Genomic DNA, 19025 nt, shown 5'->3' with positions numbered 1-19025 from the left:
CGAGAAGGTATTTTCCCTGCGGTGGGAGAGTCCAGAACTAAAAGACATATGTTTAGGGTGAGAGGGGAAAGATATAAAAGAGACCTAAGGGGCAATGCAGAGGGTGGTGATACGTGTACGGAATGAGCTGCCATAGGGAAGTGGTGGAGGCTGGTACAGTTGCAACATTTAAAAGGTATCTCTGGATGGGTACATGAATAGGAAGAGTTTGGAGGGATATGGGCTGAGTGCTGAAAGGTGGGACTAGATTGGGTTGGGATATCTGGTCGGCATGGACAGGTTGGACTGAAGGGTCTGTTTCCTTGCTGTACATCTCTATAAGGAAAATCTTAGAATAAAGGGCAAGCCGTTTAGGATAGAGAATTCTTTGAAATTTTCTGCCCAAAGAGCTGTGTCACCTCTTGTTGAGTATGTTCAAGAGTGAGATTAATAGATTTCTACTCATTAAAATCATTGAGAGATGCAGGGGTAAGAGTGGGGTAAGATGTTTCTGCTGCTGACCCGTAGGGCTAACTGTTCATTTCTTCCTCATCCAGAATCTCTGATAATATTTCAGAGGTCATGAAACAACATTCCAGAATGGAAAATCTATAGCAAAAGTGTAGAGCCTAATATCTACTACAACTTACATAGCTGAAATAAGCTTAGCAATGATTTTGAAAAAAAAGTTGTTTTGAAATGCTATGTAGGCTGGATGTGCTACAGAGAAGCATCTAGGGTGACTTCTCTTTTGTGGGAGATATGGGTCGTGCTGCTGTCTTTATCAACTTTCTCCTTATTAGCGTGACACTGCTGTTAGAGAGACAGTTGTTAGCCACTGACAGTATCCATTAACAGCTATTCACCCTCCTCGCCAGATCTTTATGTCCAGCTGTGTTTCCGCCCCCCCCCCCCCCCCGCAACACCACTACCACCCGCTGCCCTATCTTCTGCAACTAGCTACCACCAGTTCTGCAGAAGGGTCACTGGATCCAAAATATTAACTCTGATTTGTCTTCACCGATGCTGCCTGAACTGCTGAGCTTTTCCAGCAGCTTCATTTTTGTTTCTCCTTGTTAGGTTCATTTCAAAAGATGAGTCATGGTTAGAGTGAGGTGCTATCAATCTGTATGTTTCCTCATTGGCAAAGTGGTAGTGATAACAAGTATTCTATAGCCTCTGAGGAAAGAGACTGTTTAGTTAGCTTGCCATATCAAAGTAGTGCAATCATAGGGGTTGTTTATTGATGTGCATCGACTCTTAGCATCTGGCGAGTTGCAGGGAATTTCTCATAGGTATTCAACTAACTCCTAGCTGGTGACTTCAGCAGTACAGACGTTTCCTAGTTAGCATCCAGATGGAGTAGGATGCTTTCTCATATTATTCTCAATGACCTTGCTGACTGCTTATGGTTAGAATAGACATGGAAAATCATCCCTCTTTCCATGGAAGTAGAGCCCACATTTCTGATGAGTTTACATTGAAAATGCAAATACTTCAGTAACCATGAAAACTTAATATCATTTGCACTTGAAGTTATTTGTTTAGATTAAGTCTTTACCTATGGCCTGATGTAAAATGTTTAGTTCATGGGAGAACAATGGACAAGGAAAGGGTTCTCTCTATCGATTCCTTTTGAAATTTATTATTGTGGAAGGTGGAATCAGCATTTACTCTGTTACCATCCAAGTTACATAATTTGTCAGTGCCCAACATTCAGATTTTTATATTTGAAGAATGGCCATTTGAACAATTACCAGAAGATGGTTGCCAATGGAACTGTACTTCAGCATGAGTGATTGTTATCAGCAATGCATAGCAGCTGGAAGGAAATGAGGCAGTTTGGGACAAGTGTGCAAATCTTCAAGGATCAATGATTGGGCAACCTTTGGAGAGATTGTATATTGATTGTCCCTTTGGATTTCCTCTTGCAGTCAAGAAATTTAAAAAGACTGAACATAGGAGGGTGGGATTGGGAGAAATTCAGTTTTGAACCTAGGAACACTTTTTTTTGGTGCCTGTTGTTGTTCTGCTGGCATTCTGCTTCTGAATAGATTCATAGCTGTTAGTATTTTGGAAATAGGTTTATAAGATATACAGAGCATGGTATCAGAGGATGTTATGCTTAAAATGAAGCTGTTCTACTAATATCATAGATAACACCAGGAAATTATAATTACAGGTAAGAATTTTGGTGTAACCATAAGCTTGAAAAACACATTATTCTAATATCGTTCAAAAACCCGGCTCAAATTATACATGAGTTATATTAAAAAAAAGTTTGATCAGATATGGTATCAAGGAGCCTTGCAAAACTGGAGTCAGTCGGAATCCAGGGAAAAGCTCCCCATTGGAGGTTGGGGCTGTTTTCTCTGGAGCGTCGGAGGCTGAGGGGTGACCTTATAGAGGTTTATAAAATTGAGGGGCATGGATAGAATAAGTAGACAAAGTCTTTTCCCTGGGGTTGGGGGGTCCAGAACTAGAGGCATAGGTTTAGGGTGAGAGGGGAAAGATATAAAGGGGGCAACGTTTTCACACAGAGGGTGGTACGTGTATGGACAATTGATGCATGGCACCACCACTCCATGTAAATTCGCCTCTAAGCCACACACCATTCCAATTTCATTGCTATTTCTTCACTGTGGAGTCAAAATGTCCCTTCCTACTAGTACTGTGGCTATACCTACATCAATGGACTGCAGCAGTTCAAGAATGCAGCTAACCACTATCTTCTTGAGAGTGTTTGGTGGGCACAAAGTTTTGACCTTGTATATTTATTCCCATTAACAAGTAAACGTAAAAAAAATACTTTCCTGTCCCTAACCAATGAGTGCTGCAGTTGTGATACCCCACAGCTGGCTTTGTTGAACTAGATTGTTCACTAAGGTTGAAAGTTAAGTCTGGAACCTAGCAGTCTATGTGGCACAGGAGAGCTGCCCTCCAAATTGTTGTGATGCACAGTATATAAACTTTTGAGTTCAGGTCTAATTTTAGACATTTGTTAAGCAAGTGTATTGTTGAGCAACTTTGATGTAACTGTGGCTCAGCCTTAGATAGTTAACATATTCCATCTCTTAAATAAGTCAATACAGTATGTTTTAGAATTCAGTCTAAGGGAATAAACACTGGATTTAGGGTTAATATTGAATAATATTGGGTAAAAGTGAATAATAAAAAAATGCATATTGCTCTAAATCGAGCTGTAATCAAAATTATTCTTTGCAGAATCTTTGATTTTTTTGGTATACGTTTGAAGTATACATGATCAAATAGTTTGCTCAAAAGTGTGCCTATGTAGAAAGATAGTCATACAGCGCAAATTTGGTCCAAATCATTCATGTCGAGCAGGTTTCTCAAACTAAATTAATCCCACTTGCCTGCATTTGGCCTATATTCTGCTGAACCATCCCTATTCATGTACCAGTCTGAATGTCTTTTAAATATTGTAACTTTAAGGCACCTGCCAGTTCCTCTGGCAATTCATTTCACATATGCCACCCTCTAATGTAAAACGTTGCCCCTCAAGTCCTTTTCAAATCCTTCTCCTCCCATCCTAAAAATATTCTCTCTTGCTTTGAACTCCTCCACTCTAGGGAAAAGACCTTTGCTATTCACTTTATCTATGCCCCTTATGATTTTATAAACCTCTATAAGATCTCCCCTCAATCTCCTAGGTTCCAGTGAAAAATGTCCCAGCCTGTTCCAGTCTCTCCATATAATTCAAGCCCTCCAGTCTTGGTAAACATCCTGCTAAAGCTTTTCTGAATCCTCTCCAGTTCAACTACATCAATCCTATAGCAGGGCAACTAGAACTATACACAGTACTCCAAAAGTGGCCTCACCAACATTCTGTACAACCTCAATATGACATCCTATAGTCAATGGTCTGAACAATGAAGGCAAACGTTCTAAACATTTAACCACCCTGAATACCTGTGATACAACTTTCAAAGAACTATGTTCTTGAATCTCTCTGTTTGACTACACTACCCAGGGCCCTATCACTAACTGTATAAGTCCTGCTGTATCAAAATGCAGTACCTAATATTTATCCATATTAAACTCCATTTGTCACTTCTCAGCCCGTTGGCCCAGTTAATCAAGATCCCTTTGTAATCTTAGATAACCACCTTTACCATGTCAACAGTTCAAAGAGGTGACTCACTCACTGCTGCATCTTATTTAGTTCGCATCTTAAAACTTCTTTCACTGGATATGAGCATTGTTAGCTCAGCCAGCATTTGTTACCCATCCCTAACTTTCCTTCAGAATACAGTAGTCAGCAACCATCTTGAACTGCTGCATTGCACTAGTGTCCCTACCTCTGGGTCAGGAGGACTGGGTTCATGTACCACGTGCTCCAGACATGCGTAATAATATCTCTGAACAGGTTGTCCCAGAAATTTCGATCCCATAGAGCTATTAGTCAGAGAATTTAGCTCCAGTGATAGTGAAGGAATGGCAATATGGTTTCAAGTCAGGTTGGTGTGTGGCTTGGCGGGGAACCTTCTGGTGACTATGTTCCCATACATCTGCTGCACCTTATCGTCTTAAGTGGAAACTAAAATCCACCAATGTAATGTAAAAGAGCAAGAGGTGAGATAACTCCTGTTTTAATATTTTGGATAACATTTAGGGAGAACTTGTCCATCATTTAAACTCATTTCCCCAATATTAAGATCAAATGATTCCTTTCAGAACATTATTTGAGTTTCATTGTCAACTCTGTATATTGGGCAAAAAAGAAAGATTTTTTGTATCTGTTTTTGACAAAACTATATATGACTGACTGTTCATTCAACACGCTCTCCCAAGACCTCAGCCATTTAAATTGCTTTTTCATGACGTCTTCATAAGCCCCCCCCCCCCCCCCCCCATCAACAACATGATTGCTGAAAAGATTTTTGGATCTTCTCACTACCATATTGAATGTACCTTATGTTGCCGGGATGACCTGTAACTTCCTCCCAGGCTTCACTGAATCTCAATTTTCAGTTTACTGTCAGAAGCTGAGAGAAAGTAACAAGGATTGTCTTCTCAACAGAATTGAATTTATTTTAGTTGGTCATACCTATAGCTATTTATTCTCCCCTCTTTTAAATAGCTTCCTTCCAGCAACTCCAGCAGGTGCAGAAATTTGCTAAGTTTCATCATACAGTACTGTCTTTTGTGAGGGCAGGCTGTCTTCATTTTTGAAGCAGAAATTGCGGCTAGAAAGTTTGATTCCCTTCAAAATCCCCGTGTGTTGCTTTTCTTTGCTAACTCTGTCACTGTAGAAAATTGTACAGTAGTTTTATTAACATGATTGGATGAAACTGGCTGCACTATTGCAGAAGAATGCCAAAAGTCGAATGGAGTCTCTGTCAAGTATAATTTAAGGTTTCATGATTTTTAACACATCATTTGTGTATGCGCCCACTCCAAGTTTGAATTAATGAGAACCATGCATATATGCTGACGATGTCCATTTGAGGTGGCCTGTCACATTAAGTGTACTTTCTTAGGTACACAGGCAAAAGCTGGCATGTTTTTAGAAGTTTTTATCCAAAAAATACTTGGGGAGAATTGAAATGTAAACCAACTTGTACAGTTTCACGCAATTTTCCCATTGTGCTGAAAATGGAAGCTCTCTTCCCTGGAGTGTATTCTTGCAATTGACCAATACCCATCATTTAAACTTTAGTCTTCTGTGGAGAAGATGCTTTATGGAGCTGTAATGAGAAGTGACATTGAGCCAGTGAAAGATTGCAAAATGATGGTGACCAAGGTCGTGGCCTAAAAATGGATTTTAAGGGAGAATGAGTACACTGGAACTAACTATGCAGAAACCTCGAGGGAAACAGTTACAAAATATGGTTCCTGTATACTGTCTGCATTTCTGAAGATGAGTTTAAGGGAATAGGTTGTCAGTGAATGTTGATGGGGTGGAGAGCTGGCTGGCAGCATGAAAGATGCTAAGGCTATGAAATTAACCATAAGGAATTTTAGATTAGCGTTTTTATCAATCAGGAACTCATCAACACTGTGAAGTCCAAGCTTCAAACCATTCATCCAAAAAATATTTTTCCATCATCTTGTGAGATGTGACTTCAGTAAAAGAAATAAAGAGTTGTGTTTAAACAGTAGTGTATCATGTCTTTGTACGTCAAAGCGACTTATGTTCAGTGCTGGTTGTTTTGCAAGTTGAATTTGCCTACATGTAACAAGATGCCACAATTTGAATATTTTAATATTGGTGGATTAGCGGAATAGCTCCTGCCTTTCTTTGAAATTATTCCTTTTTCTCTCAAAAAGCTATAACTTTTTAAAATTGTAAAGGTACATGACAGTTTAAATTTGACTTTTCACAGTGTAATATAGCTCACTTTATTTAAGTCAAATGGGTAGTCCTCTGAAATCCTTCACTACAATTATATGATTACAGTATATACAATATATCTATTTTTCACACCAAAATATTCACTATTAAAGAAGACCATAATTCACAGAAGCAGAAATTAGGCCATTCAGCCCATCAAGTCTGCTCCACCATTCAGTCATGGCTGATAAGTTTCTTATCCCCATTCTCCCACTTTCTCCCCATAACCCTTGATTCCCTTGATGCTCAAGAACATAGTTGAGAGATTCTACACTGGTCCAGTCCCCCTCAGTACCATTGTCAGAGGGCCTTTGATAGTGCCTTACCTCACTGAACTTTCACATTGGCTGCCTTCAGTTTTAATCCTGGACATTGGAGGGTGCCAGTTGGTAATTCTTTGTCAAGGAAAACTCCTTTCACTCTAAGACCAACAAATTTCGGGGACACCAAAGAGTATCTTCTGCTGTGTTTCTTTATTACAATTAGTTGGATCATTTAGAATAAGGGGTTGCAGACATGTTTCACCTGAAAGATGCAACTCCAACACTGCAGCATCCCATTCTTACTGAAACAGAACGATGGGTTAATTTACTCAAGTCATGGGACATGAACACGTAACCTCTTATTCAGAGGCAAGAATGTTGTAGCTGAGACAAGCAATGTATCACTGTGTCATTGGGGGACATAAAAATAATTGGCAGTCTGGTTGTATCAGTGACACAGAAGCATTCACTTTCAATTCTTCTGCCAAAATGTAATAACCACGAAGGCAGAAAACCTTAGTACAGCAACTAAACTCTCATCATGTTTTGAAATCCTTATTTGTGAGAACAGTTGGTATTATTGGTCGCTCTGTTAACCTCTTTTTCACTCCTAGATTGCCATTTCCCTCCTATCTTTGCATGGACTTTCTCTTTTAAGCTATTCCATTTAATTCCTTTTTAAGGCCCTGTTCTTACCTTCCTTACACTCTGTAGAATCCAAGAATATAGGATGAAATAGGATATATTTAATCAACAATTATTGCACAGTCTGCAAAACTAAGTTTCAACAGAGGTGCAGTAATTGTAAATGGAGATTGCAACTGGGTAGTGAGGGAAGCTGAGACTGCAGTTCTGATATTAAATGGGACAAAAGTAGAGACCAGGGTTAGCCTGTTCTCATTGTGATCAAGAGAAAGTTGATGCAAAGATTTACATTTGTATAGTGATGTTTGCAGAATATCTCCAAGCTGATGTGAAGATTAGGTCCTGAGCTGAAAGTTGCAGGTATTCCAGGATGTGACTGCAACTAAACTGAGGACAGCAAGCTATTGCTTTCTTGATTTTGAATAGTTTCTTCAGTATTATCACACCTTATTGCTGTAGTGTGCTGGAAATAGAGCCCCACTATTCATAACGCCATCATTAAAAGTTAAAAGATTTTATAACTGTATGTAAAATTCTCAATTTAGACCCAGGTTGACAGAAAGTATGGACCAGGTTTCTGTACTTAAAAATAATTTGTTATAAATATATTTTTATTATAAAAATATTTTATTATAAATAGATTCTAGCTGCAGGTGTACTAAAATGACCTATTATATAGCTCAACTAGTTAAAACTCTAATCCCTTAAAGCTCACCCTACAAGCACATATAGACGGACATAAAATAAAACCATTGTGGTATGGATGGAGGGGAAAACTGGGGAAATGATTAATTGGTCTCTGTCCACAGGTTCACTGAAATTATCTTTTTAGTTTGTCAGGACATGATGTTTTGTTGATCTCTCTCTGTTATCTAAGTACTTTCACTTGCCTGGAGGAAACACAGAGCAACTGGTTCATAACCTACAGTCTCTCACTTATTTGTTGACAGCAACAGTTTAAAGAAAGTGTTGTGAGAAAATAAACTGGCTTTTGTCGAGCGTCAGGGGTTTTCTTATTGTAGCGAACAAGTCGGTACTTTCCTTTTCAGAGGTCCAAAGACTTATGGCTATCTTGTTGGCACTCATAAACTGTTCAGCCACCTGGGAGGAAATCACATAGCTGGTGGCAAACAGAAGGCCTTTATCATGAAAAACCAGTCATCGATCCACAGACCAATCAGCTACTTAGTACTTGTTCATCTGAAACTAAACTTCATCCACTGGTTGAACAAACAATCATGTAAATAGCAGTGATGATTTGGAGATGCCGGTGTTGGACTGGGGTGTACAAAGTTAAAACTCACCCAACACCAGGTTATAGTCCAACAGGTTTAATTGGAAGCACACTAGTTTTCGGAGCGCCGTTCCTTCATCAGATGGTAGTGGTTAGAGTTACCTGATGAAGGAGCGGCGCTTCGAAAACTAGTATGCTTCCAATTAAACCTGTTGGACTATAACCTGGTGTTGTGTGATTTTTAACTATGTAAATAGCAATTACATTAAGTGCTGGTAGCTTGCTTTTAAAGTGAAGCAATCTCTTTCACAGTTCTTGGTTTTTAAAATCAGTCATTTTCCTAATTCACTCCACGATCATAAATTCAGAAAACAAAACGATATGGTCATCGCAATATATATTGTACTTGGAGCAGCTAAAAATACACAGATTCCAGTTAGAAGTTTCATACTTTGGAAGTCAGCAAACAGTAAAAGGATCTCTCATGTGATCTCTCTATGATGAGATACCTTAGCCTGACCTGTTAGAACAGGATAGGAGTCAACTGTGCTGAACTGTCGAGTTTGACTTGCAAATACTGTGTGCGTTTTAAATTTGGTTTTGTATTTACTCATCTTGAATCTGCATTTTTGTTTTTTGCAGTCTTACAAGATCATAAACTTTGCTCCAACATTGCTTCAGATCATTGTGTCTGATCAGGTCGAATTTCCAGTCAGACAAGCTGGTGAGTTTATGTTGTCCTCTTCCAAATGTTTTCCTGTCATCCAACTAATGGATGATTAATATAATTTGATTTATTTTTAGTACCCAGTATTAAGAACAAGCCCTCTTAGGATGAGACATAGCATAGCAACATGAAACTTACTATTCCAAAAGACTTTAGTTCAGAAGATCATTCGTTACCTGCTCAATTTCTCATGCCATTAATTTCTTTCTATTTGTATTATCAGTTTTCATTTTATGACCGGTTGTATTCAGTGGATTTGAGCATTTAATCGTCATAACTTTCATTCACCAATCCTAAATTTATTAGGACCCATATGGTGAACAGTAATAGTTTGCTGATCCCCTTGTTTGAGTTTTGATTTAAATTCAATTCCTGAAGGCAAAACTGCTGTGCTTGCCTCACAGAACTGCAGTGTGTTTGATAATGTTTGGAATTTAATCTGCCACTCTTTATCTCATTGTTGACAAAAAGGTTTATTTGCTAATCTGAACAGAAACGATACTTTTCCTTATTTGATGAGTTATTTGTTTCCTCTGTCCTGCTGTGTTAGGAGTCTCCTGTTATCCCTAAAATCTGTAATCTGTATAGTATAGGACATGTAAGTTTTGTGTGCGTGTAAGAACACACAGATCCACTTTGTGACACAGGTTGATCTGTGTATCTCCCAGCACCACAGCTGAGATAAGAAACCCTCCACATGGGAAGAGAATCTACTAAATCACAGAAATTTACTGTTTGGTGACGATCACACCTGCACAGTGATAGTTGTTGAACTGAAGTAATCTTCTGTAATGTTCTTGACTCATGTCCTTTTTATATTCTTCCTTTTACAACGATGTTAGTCTCTGATCCAGTCATTACTTGTGGGGATAAAGAAATCCCGCAGTGAGAACATGATTATGAGCGTAGTCCCCATTTTTGCCATCTAGCCCGGGACAGTGAGGCAACTTGTGTGACCCATTTATAATCAGTTAACATGAAGACATCATGAATTGAATTTGATATTTTAATAATCTGTTTAGATTAGATTAGATTAGATTACTTTACAGTGTGGAAACAGGCCCTTCGGCCCAACAAGTCCACACCGACCCGCCGAAGCGCAAACCACCCATACCCCTACATTTACCCCTTACCTAACACTACGGACAATTTAGCATGGCCAATTCACCCGACCTGCACATTTTTGGACTGTGGGAGGAAACTGGAGCACCCGGAGGAAACTCACGCAGACACAGGGAGAATGTGCAAACTCCACACAGTCAGTCGCCTGAGGCGGGAATTGAACCCAGGTCTCTGGCGCTGTGAGGCAGCAGTGCTAACCACTGTGCCACCGTGCCGCCCACTAGAATTACACCACTGAGGAGATATTGAAGTTGAAATGACATGCACTTGTATTATGCACAAGTTATTAATTGATCATTAGTAGGCAAGATGTAATACTGTTTGGCTGTACTGAAATGTCACAGAGTTGTATAAAAACCCCATTATTATCTGTTTATTTTTCTCCATTCACTTGAAATATAATTACTGAAAAAAGTTGTTGAACTGCATCCAGTTTTCAAATTTAAATTCTTAAATTTCTATATTAGCCGCTATCTACATGAAGAACATGGTGACTCAGTACTGGCCTGATCGTGAAGCACCTCCTGGGGAAGCCATGCTGCCCTTCAACATACATGAAAATGATCGTCAGCAAATCCGGGACAACATTGTGGAGGGGATCATTCAGTCTCCTGACTTAATCAGGTAACATCTAGTCAGAGACAGCAATCACAGAGGCACCTCGATTTTCCGAAGGACGCAGGCAGGGAGTATTTCATTCAGTTAATCGAGTGCCGGATAATATAATTAGCTACGCATCGAGACCTTGCAATCCTGTTCAGATTGTCCGAAATTCGGGTTAATGGAATGCTGGATAATCGAGGTTCCTCTGTACTGAAGTTCTATAAGATCATGAGATATCAGAGCAGAAGTAAGCCATTCAGCCGATAGAGATCTGCTCTGCCATTTGATGAGATTATGGCTGATGCAACGATCCTCAACTCCACTTCCCTGTCATTTCCCCATAAGCCTTGATTCCCATGCTGATTAAACATCTGTCTATCTTCACCTTGAATGTACTGAGCCTTGACGGTCCTCTGCAATAAAAACTTCTGCAGATCAAGTTGAAAACCCCACCATTTGTCTACATTGAAATCTCAAGGTTTTCCCATTCACTTAATTTCTAAACACCACTTACATTATTATCTATCTTTGCGTCATCAGCAGACTTAGATATGTGGCTTTCAATGCTGCCATCCGGATCATTAATAAATATAACGAATAGCTGGGGCCCCAACACGGACCATTTTGAGACCCAATAGAAACATTCTGCCATTCGAGCAGCTGCCCATTGTTTGACCTCTTCTGTCCTTAGGTCATCCAGTTTAGTTTCTTCATTATTTTGTATCCTCAATGAAAATTCACTTCAAAGCTGCATTTGCTGTTCAGAATCAGTTTTTCACCCTACGTCTGTGAAGTCTGCAGAACAGAATTACCACGATATCTGCTATGAAAAAATTTGAAGAACAAATTGGAAATACTGAGACTGTTTTGGTTAGAGCAAGACATTCTGGAACAATTAGAAAGATTAACATTATGAAATGAGGGAAGAGAGTAGATTGTTTTGGCGGTCTTGAATTAAAGAATATCATCATAGAATAAGATAGCACAGAAGAGACTCTTCAGCCCACCAAACCTGTATTGGTAAAATATACTACATTCACTAGTCTCACTTTCCTGTACTAGCCCATAGCCTTGAACGTTATGATACTTTGAGTGGTTATGAGGTTTCCTGCCTGAACTAACCTTCCAGCCAGTGCATTCCAGACCCACACTATCCTCTGGGTGAAACAGCTTTTCCTCAAATCTTCTCTAAACCTTTTACCATACAGTTTAAAATTATGCCCCTTGTTAGTGACCTTTCAACTAAGGGGAACAGCTGCTTTCTGTTCACCCTGTCCATGCCTGTTAATCCGATACACATCAATCAGTTCCTCCCTCAATCTTCTTTGCTCTAAAGAAGATAACCCGACTCTATCTTCTTAGCTCATCATAAACAAGGTCCTGATGAATCTCCTTTGCATCCTTTCCAGTGCAATCACATTTTTCCTATTGTGAGGTGACCAGTACTCCAGTTGTGGCCTAACCAAAGTTCTGTGCAACTCCAACATGACCTCCCTGCTGTTAATAATCCATGCCAGAACTAATAAAAGTAAGTGTTCCATATGCCTTCTGAACGTTTCCAGCCACCTTCAGGGATCTGTGAAGCACCCCAAGATCCCTTTGTTCCTCTAACTTCCTAGTGTCTTTCCATTCATTAAATATTCCCTTGTCCTTCTTCCAGACTGCATTCACCTCACATTTAGATTAGATTACTTACAGCGTAGAAACAGGCCCTTCGGCCCAACAAGTCCACACCGACCCGCCGAAGCATAACCCACCCAGACCCATTCTCTTACATTTATCCCTTCACCTAACACTACGGGCAATTTAGCATGGCCAGTTCACCTAACCTGCATATTTTTGGAGTGTGGGAGGAAACCGGAGCACCCGGAGGAAACCAATGCAGACACGGGGAGAATGTGCAAACTCCACACAGAGAGTTGCCTGAGACGGGAATTGAACCCGGGTCTCTGGCGCTGTGAGGCAGCAGTGCTAACCACTGTGCCACTGTGCCGCCCACAGGGTTAAATTTATCAGGGTTAAATTTCATTTGCCACTGAGCTTCCCATCTGACCAATCTGTTTATATTTTGTTGGAATCTAACACCCTTCCTCTTCACTGTCAACCACCCGGCTAGTCTTTGTGTCATCCACACATTTGCTTATCATTCCTCCCAAATTTTCATTGACGTCATTTCTGAATATATGTGCATAAGAGTAAATGGGATAGGGAACAGGAAGAAATTGGGGCTAAGTATTCGACAGCCTCACAGCCCTCTCTTACAACCCTCTAACATCAATCTTTATGTATCAAAACTAAAGTGTCACAATTTTAAAAACATTTAACATTTAATAAAGCAAGCAGTAATAATAAGCGAGTGAAACCAGTCAAAATAACATTGGATTTTTAAACCAATCCATAAGGGATTAAAACCTTACTGTTTTGATGGGTTTCTTTGTAAATCTTTTCACAAAAGAAGGATGAATGCTTCTTAGAATGCGAACAAATATATTGTCCATTCTGGCTGTAGTCTTTCTGATTTATGTTGCAGATTTATTATGTCTAACTGTACATTGTATCTGTGTGACAAGGTCAAAATTACAGTGAACCAGTACATCAAAAGTGCTAGATTATTAGATCCATAAAAGCTTTTAAATACAGTCTTACATTTTGAGAAATTAACAACAGCAAAATATGTAGCAAGTTGTATTTACCTACTCTGATGCAGTCGGTTCCCAAGTCAGGGCATCTCCTTTGTGGAAGTTGACTCACATTGTCCTATATCTGCTTATACTTTACTGTGATCTAGCATTATGATGTGTCCCCTTGTGCTGTGTGCATGTACTAGTTTCTTGGACCTTTCTTCTATCACTTGGGAAGCAGATTAAACAAATATTTGGTGCAATGAGGCCAGGTAATGAGCAATTATGATGCTTTATTTTTCTGCAAGATACACAAAGAGAATAGCAATGAATTCCTCAAATCTAACAAACAAAGACATGCTAGAAATACTCAGCAGGTTGGGCAGGATCTCTGGAGAGAGAAACAGAGTTCATGTTGCAAGCAGATGACCTAAAGTGTTTTGAGGAAAGGTCCTGAATCTGAAATGTTCACTCTGATTCTTGGTCCAGAAAAGATGATCTCCTGAATTAAATCTCTACAATTTTATTGAATGTAATAATACAGCGTATTATTATTATTATTTTAGAAAAATCAAAACAATAATAATTTAATCTATATGTTGATTGGGTTAATCAGATTAGAAAGGGTAGCTATGATAATAAAATTATAGAGTACATTAGAGATCGTTTCCTAGAGCAGTATGTCATGGAGCCAACCAGGTAGTAAGCTGTCTTGGATCTGGTAATAGATAATGAGGTAGGTTTAATAGGAAATTAAATTAATTTCCCTAGGAAATAGTGATCAAAACAAAGAGTTTAACACTAGTTTGGCAGTGAGAAACTTGGGTCAGAAATAGCTGTGTTTAACTTAAAAGGTAATTAGAATGAAATGAGGATAGATTTAGCTAAAGTGAACTGACCTGATAGATTAGCTGGGATGACAGTAAGCAAGCAGTGGTAGATATTTAAGGAGGTAATTCATGACTCAGCAAAAATGCATCCCAGTAAGGAGGAAAGATTTTAAGTGAGGGATAAACCAACCATGGCTAACGAGTTAAGGAGAGAATTGAGTTGAAAGAAAAAGCATATAATGACACCAAGGTCAGTAGTAGCCCTGAAGAGTGGATTTCACAACCCATCAAAGGCAGACTAAAAAGTTGATAAAGACAGAGAAAATGAATTGTCAGATATATGCAAATTGTCAACAAGAGTTTGTTTAAATATATAAAAAGAAAGAGAGAGATCAAAGTGAAATAGGCCCCTTAGGAAATGAATGTGGCCACATAGTTTTGGGGAACGAGGAAATGCCAAAGGAATTAAACGTATACTTTGCATCAGTCTTTATGGTTGAAGATACTTGGAATATTCCAGCTAAAGAATTTGGGGGAGGAATTAAATGCCATCACCATCTTTAGGGATGTAGTATTAGACTAACTAATGGGGCTAAATACAGTAATTTGATCTTTCAGAAATCACTGGAGTCAGGGAAAGTCACAGATGATTGGAAAGTTGCTGTTGTAACCCACTTGTTCAAGAAAGGATCAAGACAAAATATAGAAAATTATTGGCCTATTAGCCTCACCCCGGTTGTAGGTAAAATTCTGGAATCCATCGTTAAGGATGAGATTTCTAAATTCTTGGAAGTGCAGGGTTGGATTAGAACAAGTCAGCATGGATTTAGTAAGGGGAGGCCGTGCCTGACAAATCTGTTAGAATTCTTTTGAAGAGGTAACAAGTAGGTTAGACCAGGGAAACCCTGTGGATGTTATCTACCTAGACTTCCAAAAGGCCTTTGATAAGGTGCCTCATGGGAGGCTGCTGAGTAAGGTGAGGGCCCATGGTGTTCAATGTGAGCTACTGGCATGGATTGAGGATTGGCTGTCTGACTGAATGCAGAGAGTTGGGATGAAGCGTTCTTTTTCAGAATGGCAGCTAGTGACAAGTGATGTCCCACAGGGTTCAGTGTTGTGGCCGCAGCTGTTCACTTTATATATTAATGATCTGGATGTAGGGACTGGGGGCGTTCTGGCGAAGTTCACTGATGATATGAAGTTAGGTGGATAGGTATGTAGTACTGAGGAGGTGGGGAGGCTGTAGAAAGATTTGGGCAGTTTGGGAGAGTGGTCCAGGAAATAGCTGATGAAATTCAATGTTAGTAAATGCGAGCTCTTGCAGTTTGGAAAAAGAATACAGGCATGGACTATTTTCTAAACAGTGAGAAAATTCATAAAGCCAAAGTACAAAGGGATCTGGGAGTGCTAGTCCAGGATTCTCTAAAGGTGGACTTGCAGGTTGAGCCAGTGATTAAGAAAGCAAATGTAATGTTATAATTTATCGCAAGAGGGTTGGAATATAAAAGCAGTGATGTGCTTCTGAGACTTTATAAAGCTCTAGTTAGGCCCCATTTAGAATAGTGTGTCCAACTTTGGGCCCCACATCTCAGGAAGGACATACTGGCACTGGAACGTGTCCAGCAGAGATTAACCCGGATGACCCCTGGAATGGTGGGCTAACATACGATGAATGGCTGAGGATCCTGGGATTTTATTCATTAGAGTTTAGAAGGTGGAGGGGAGATCTAATAGAAACTTATAAGATAATGCATGGCTTAGGTTAGAACTAGAATATGTTCCCAATAGTAGGGGGGAAGACTAGGACCCCTGGGCACAGCCTTAGAATTAGAGGGGGTCAATTTAGAACAGAAATGAGGAGACATTTCTTCAGCCAGAGATTGGTGGGCCTTGTGGAATTCATTGCCATGGAGCGCAGTGGAGGCCGGGTCGTTACATGTCTTCAGGGCAGAGATTGATAAATTCTTGATCTCGCAAGGAATGAAGGGATACAGGGAGAGAACGGGTAAATGGAGTTGAAATGCCCATCAGCCATGATTGAATGGCGGAGTGGACTCGATGGGCCGAGTGGCCTTACTTCCACTCCTATTTCTTATGGTCTTGTAATCTATATATCTCAAAATTTTCCAGGGGTTGCAATTTCCTGTCTCCCATTATGTGCCTTGTTGATCTATTTCTCGTTTTGTTGTTGGGCCGTCCTTCCTCGGGCATGCCAAATGTGCAGCAGAACAGTTTGTATTTCATGGACATGTGACTATTTATCTGCTAATGTAATGTTTGAAGGTCTCAGTTGGCTGTCTGTCTTCGTGCTATCATTAAATACGACTTCCCAGGGCGTTGGACGGCAGTGGTGGACAAAATTGGCTTTTTCCTCCAGTCTCCAAATAATGCAAGCTGGCTTGGCAGTCTGATGTGTTTATATCAGCTGGTCAGGACATATGAGTAAGTATCTACAGCATACTTCTTTTATTGTTGTGTTGATTAATTTTTAAGTGAAATAAAATTTGATGAAGATGGACCTCATTGAGCAACCATTGTAATTTTCTTAAGCCAATAATGGGACTTGATTAGAGCTACACATGTAGAAAGAGTTCAATTAGAATCTGGACTGCAGATTAGAGTCCTTTTTTTCAGTATAGGAGGCTGATTTTTACCAAATATCAGAGTAAAGGAGAAATAACAATGTATAAGTGTGTTGATGGGTTGACTCTGCTTTGTCATGGCATTGTCATGAAGCTAGCTATAAATATTGTTTTCCGTTTGCAATTCTTACAAATTGTCCTAATGAATGCAAGATAAAAAGCTTTGATTAAATTTTGATAAAAATGTTTCATACAAGAGAAACTAAGTTTAAATGCCATAGCTTTTAAAATGAAATAGTCTTGTGCAATAGTTGAAACTCAATTTCAAAATACCAACAGTAGTTCATAAAATATACAGAGGTACTTGAGGTACAGGTGCCAAAATTCTGAACTAAGAACAAAATACTGGAAATACCCAATAGTCTAACAGCATTTGTAGAGAGAGAGAGAGAGAAAGAAAAACCGAGTTCATGTTTTAATTCTGTAATCTTTTGCTATGGTACGACTTTCTGGTGATTCTCATCTCCAAACCTCATCAGGATAGTTTAAGACCACCTGTTACTAATTGGTCTTCCATCTGGCTAAACTTGTTCTCACAGATTGAACAACTTCAAATTCAATTTCATTCATTTCCTCAAAATAAAAAGATGCAGCTATGGGATCCAGCATGGGTCTTATCTATACTGACCTTTTTTTTTGTGGGACATATACAGCATTCTTTGTTCCAGTCCTGCCAGGCTCCTCCCTTGCTTCTTTCTCTCATACAGTGATGCTTACATTGGTGCTAGCTCCTGCTCTCCCACCCTGACACAGAAGACGTCATTGAGCTGTCCTCCAATTTCCACCCTTCTCTTGTCTCTAGGTGTTTTATCTCCAACTTCCCTTATCCTGACTTCCCTGTCTCTATTTTTGGGGAGATGCTATCAATCTGTATTCACAATGAGCCTATTTGACTATATTTTCTTGAATCTCACAATTACCTTTACTAACCTTGATGCCATGTTTCCTGCAGAGACTTCTTTTTTTTCTCCATTACATCTGTACAAGTGATGCAACACTCTGTGTTAAAGTTGCAGATAAATGTTCTTTCGAAATGTTACAGATCTGAAACATGAACTCTGTTTCTCTCCTTGCAGATGCTGCTGAGGATTTCCAGAGTTTTCTGTTTTCATTTTCAATAAAATAGTTTTTTTTCAAAACTGATTTTGCTGCTTTATTAAAAAACATTTTATCTTGCACTTATCAGGGCAATTTGTAATAAGTACAAACGTAACGGGAAATAATAATAATATTCGGAGTCACCTTGGTGGCAGGTCAGGCAGTATCTGAGGAGAGTCGACATCCTGAAGAAGGGTTATGCCCAAAACCCTGACTCTCTTACTCCTCAGATGCTGCCTGATCTGCTGTGCTTTCTCCAGCACCACTCTTTATCAATTCTAACTCTTCAGCATCTGCAGACCTCATTTTCTCCAAGCCACTTTCATGGCAATGCCTCATCAAATCAGAGTTCACTTGCCAGCCAGTCAGCATTCTTATGTGGTGAGGATGTTAGTTTCCCTATATTTGAGTGTTTCTTGCAATTGTCTTGATGAGTACAAAAACATTTAGCAACATATGTTTGTTTATTTTCAGCCTTACTCAAATTCTGTACTACTAGCCGCTATTTATAGACCTGATTTTATGTAACAGTGAGGCTTACAGGATTGTAGTATTTTCTATAGCAATAATGCTGACTACAATAGACCTCCCTTGACATAGTTCATAGGGAGGCAATGATATATGGTGCCAATGGAGATAGTGGGCTGTAACGTAAATTAAAAGAGTCAGCCCTGTGGGAACTCTGGGTAATGGAGGCTACACAGCTTTCAAATACCAAATTTGTAATTTGGCAATGGTTAATTTGGTTTCATGGAATGCTTTATGATTCTCTCCTGGCTATTTTGTATTTTTTTAATTGAAATTGTAAAAATAAATTATAAGGGACTGAAGTTGAGTCTGAGACAGGAATTCGCATTAAAAGTGTGGTAGTTCTATGGATTCGCCATTATCACTCTTCAATTT

The 19025-nt window shown here is 39.3% G+C and overlaps 1 protein-coding gene across 1 annotated transcript in view; it reads left to right on the top strand.

The window, feature by feature from the left end:
• ipo8 (importin 8) overlaps positions 1-19025 on the top strand; it is a 113049-nt gene that overhangs the window by 29424 nt on the left and 64600 nt on the right. Inside the window, exons 2-4 of the mRNA XM_043709009.2 lie at positions 9122-9203; positions 10796-10952; positions 16666-16824. Coding sequence (XP_043564944.1) covers positions 9122-9203; positions 10796-10952; positions 16666-16824 — 398 coding nt within the window. The remainder of the gene's footprint in view (positions 1-9121; positions 9204-10795; positions 10953-16665; positions 16825-19025) is intronic.

The sequence above is a fragment of the Chiloscyllium plagiosum genome, unplaced genomic scaffold (genome assembly GCF_037043375.1).
Source record: "Chiloscyllium plagiosum isolate Xiang-an unplaced genomic scaffold, Cpla_swu_hap1 HiC_scaffold_19, whole genome shotgun sequence".
In the NCBI taxonomy this organism is placed as follows: domain Eukaryota; kingdom Metazoa; phylum Chordata; class Chondrichthyes; order Orectolobiformes; family Hemiscylliidae; genus Chiloscyllium; species Chiloscyllium plagiosum.
The sequence above is the reverse complement of the archived record's forward strand: the minus strand, read 5'-3'. Positions and strand labels throughout refer to the sequence as shown.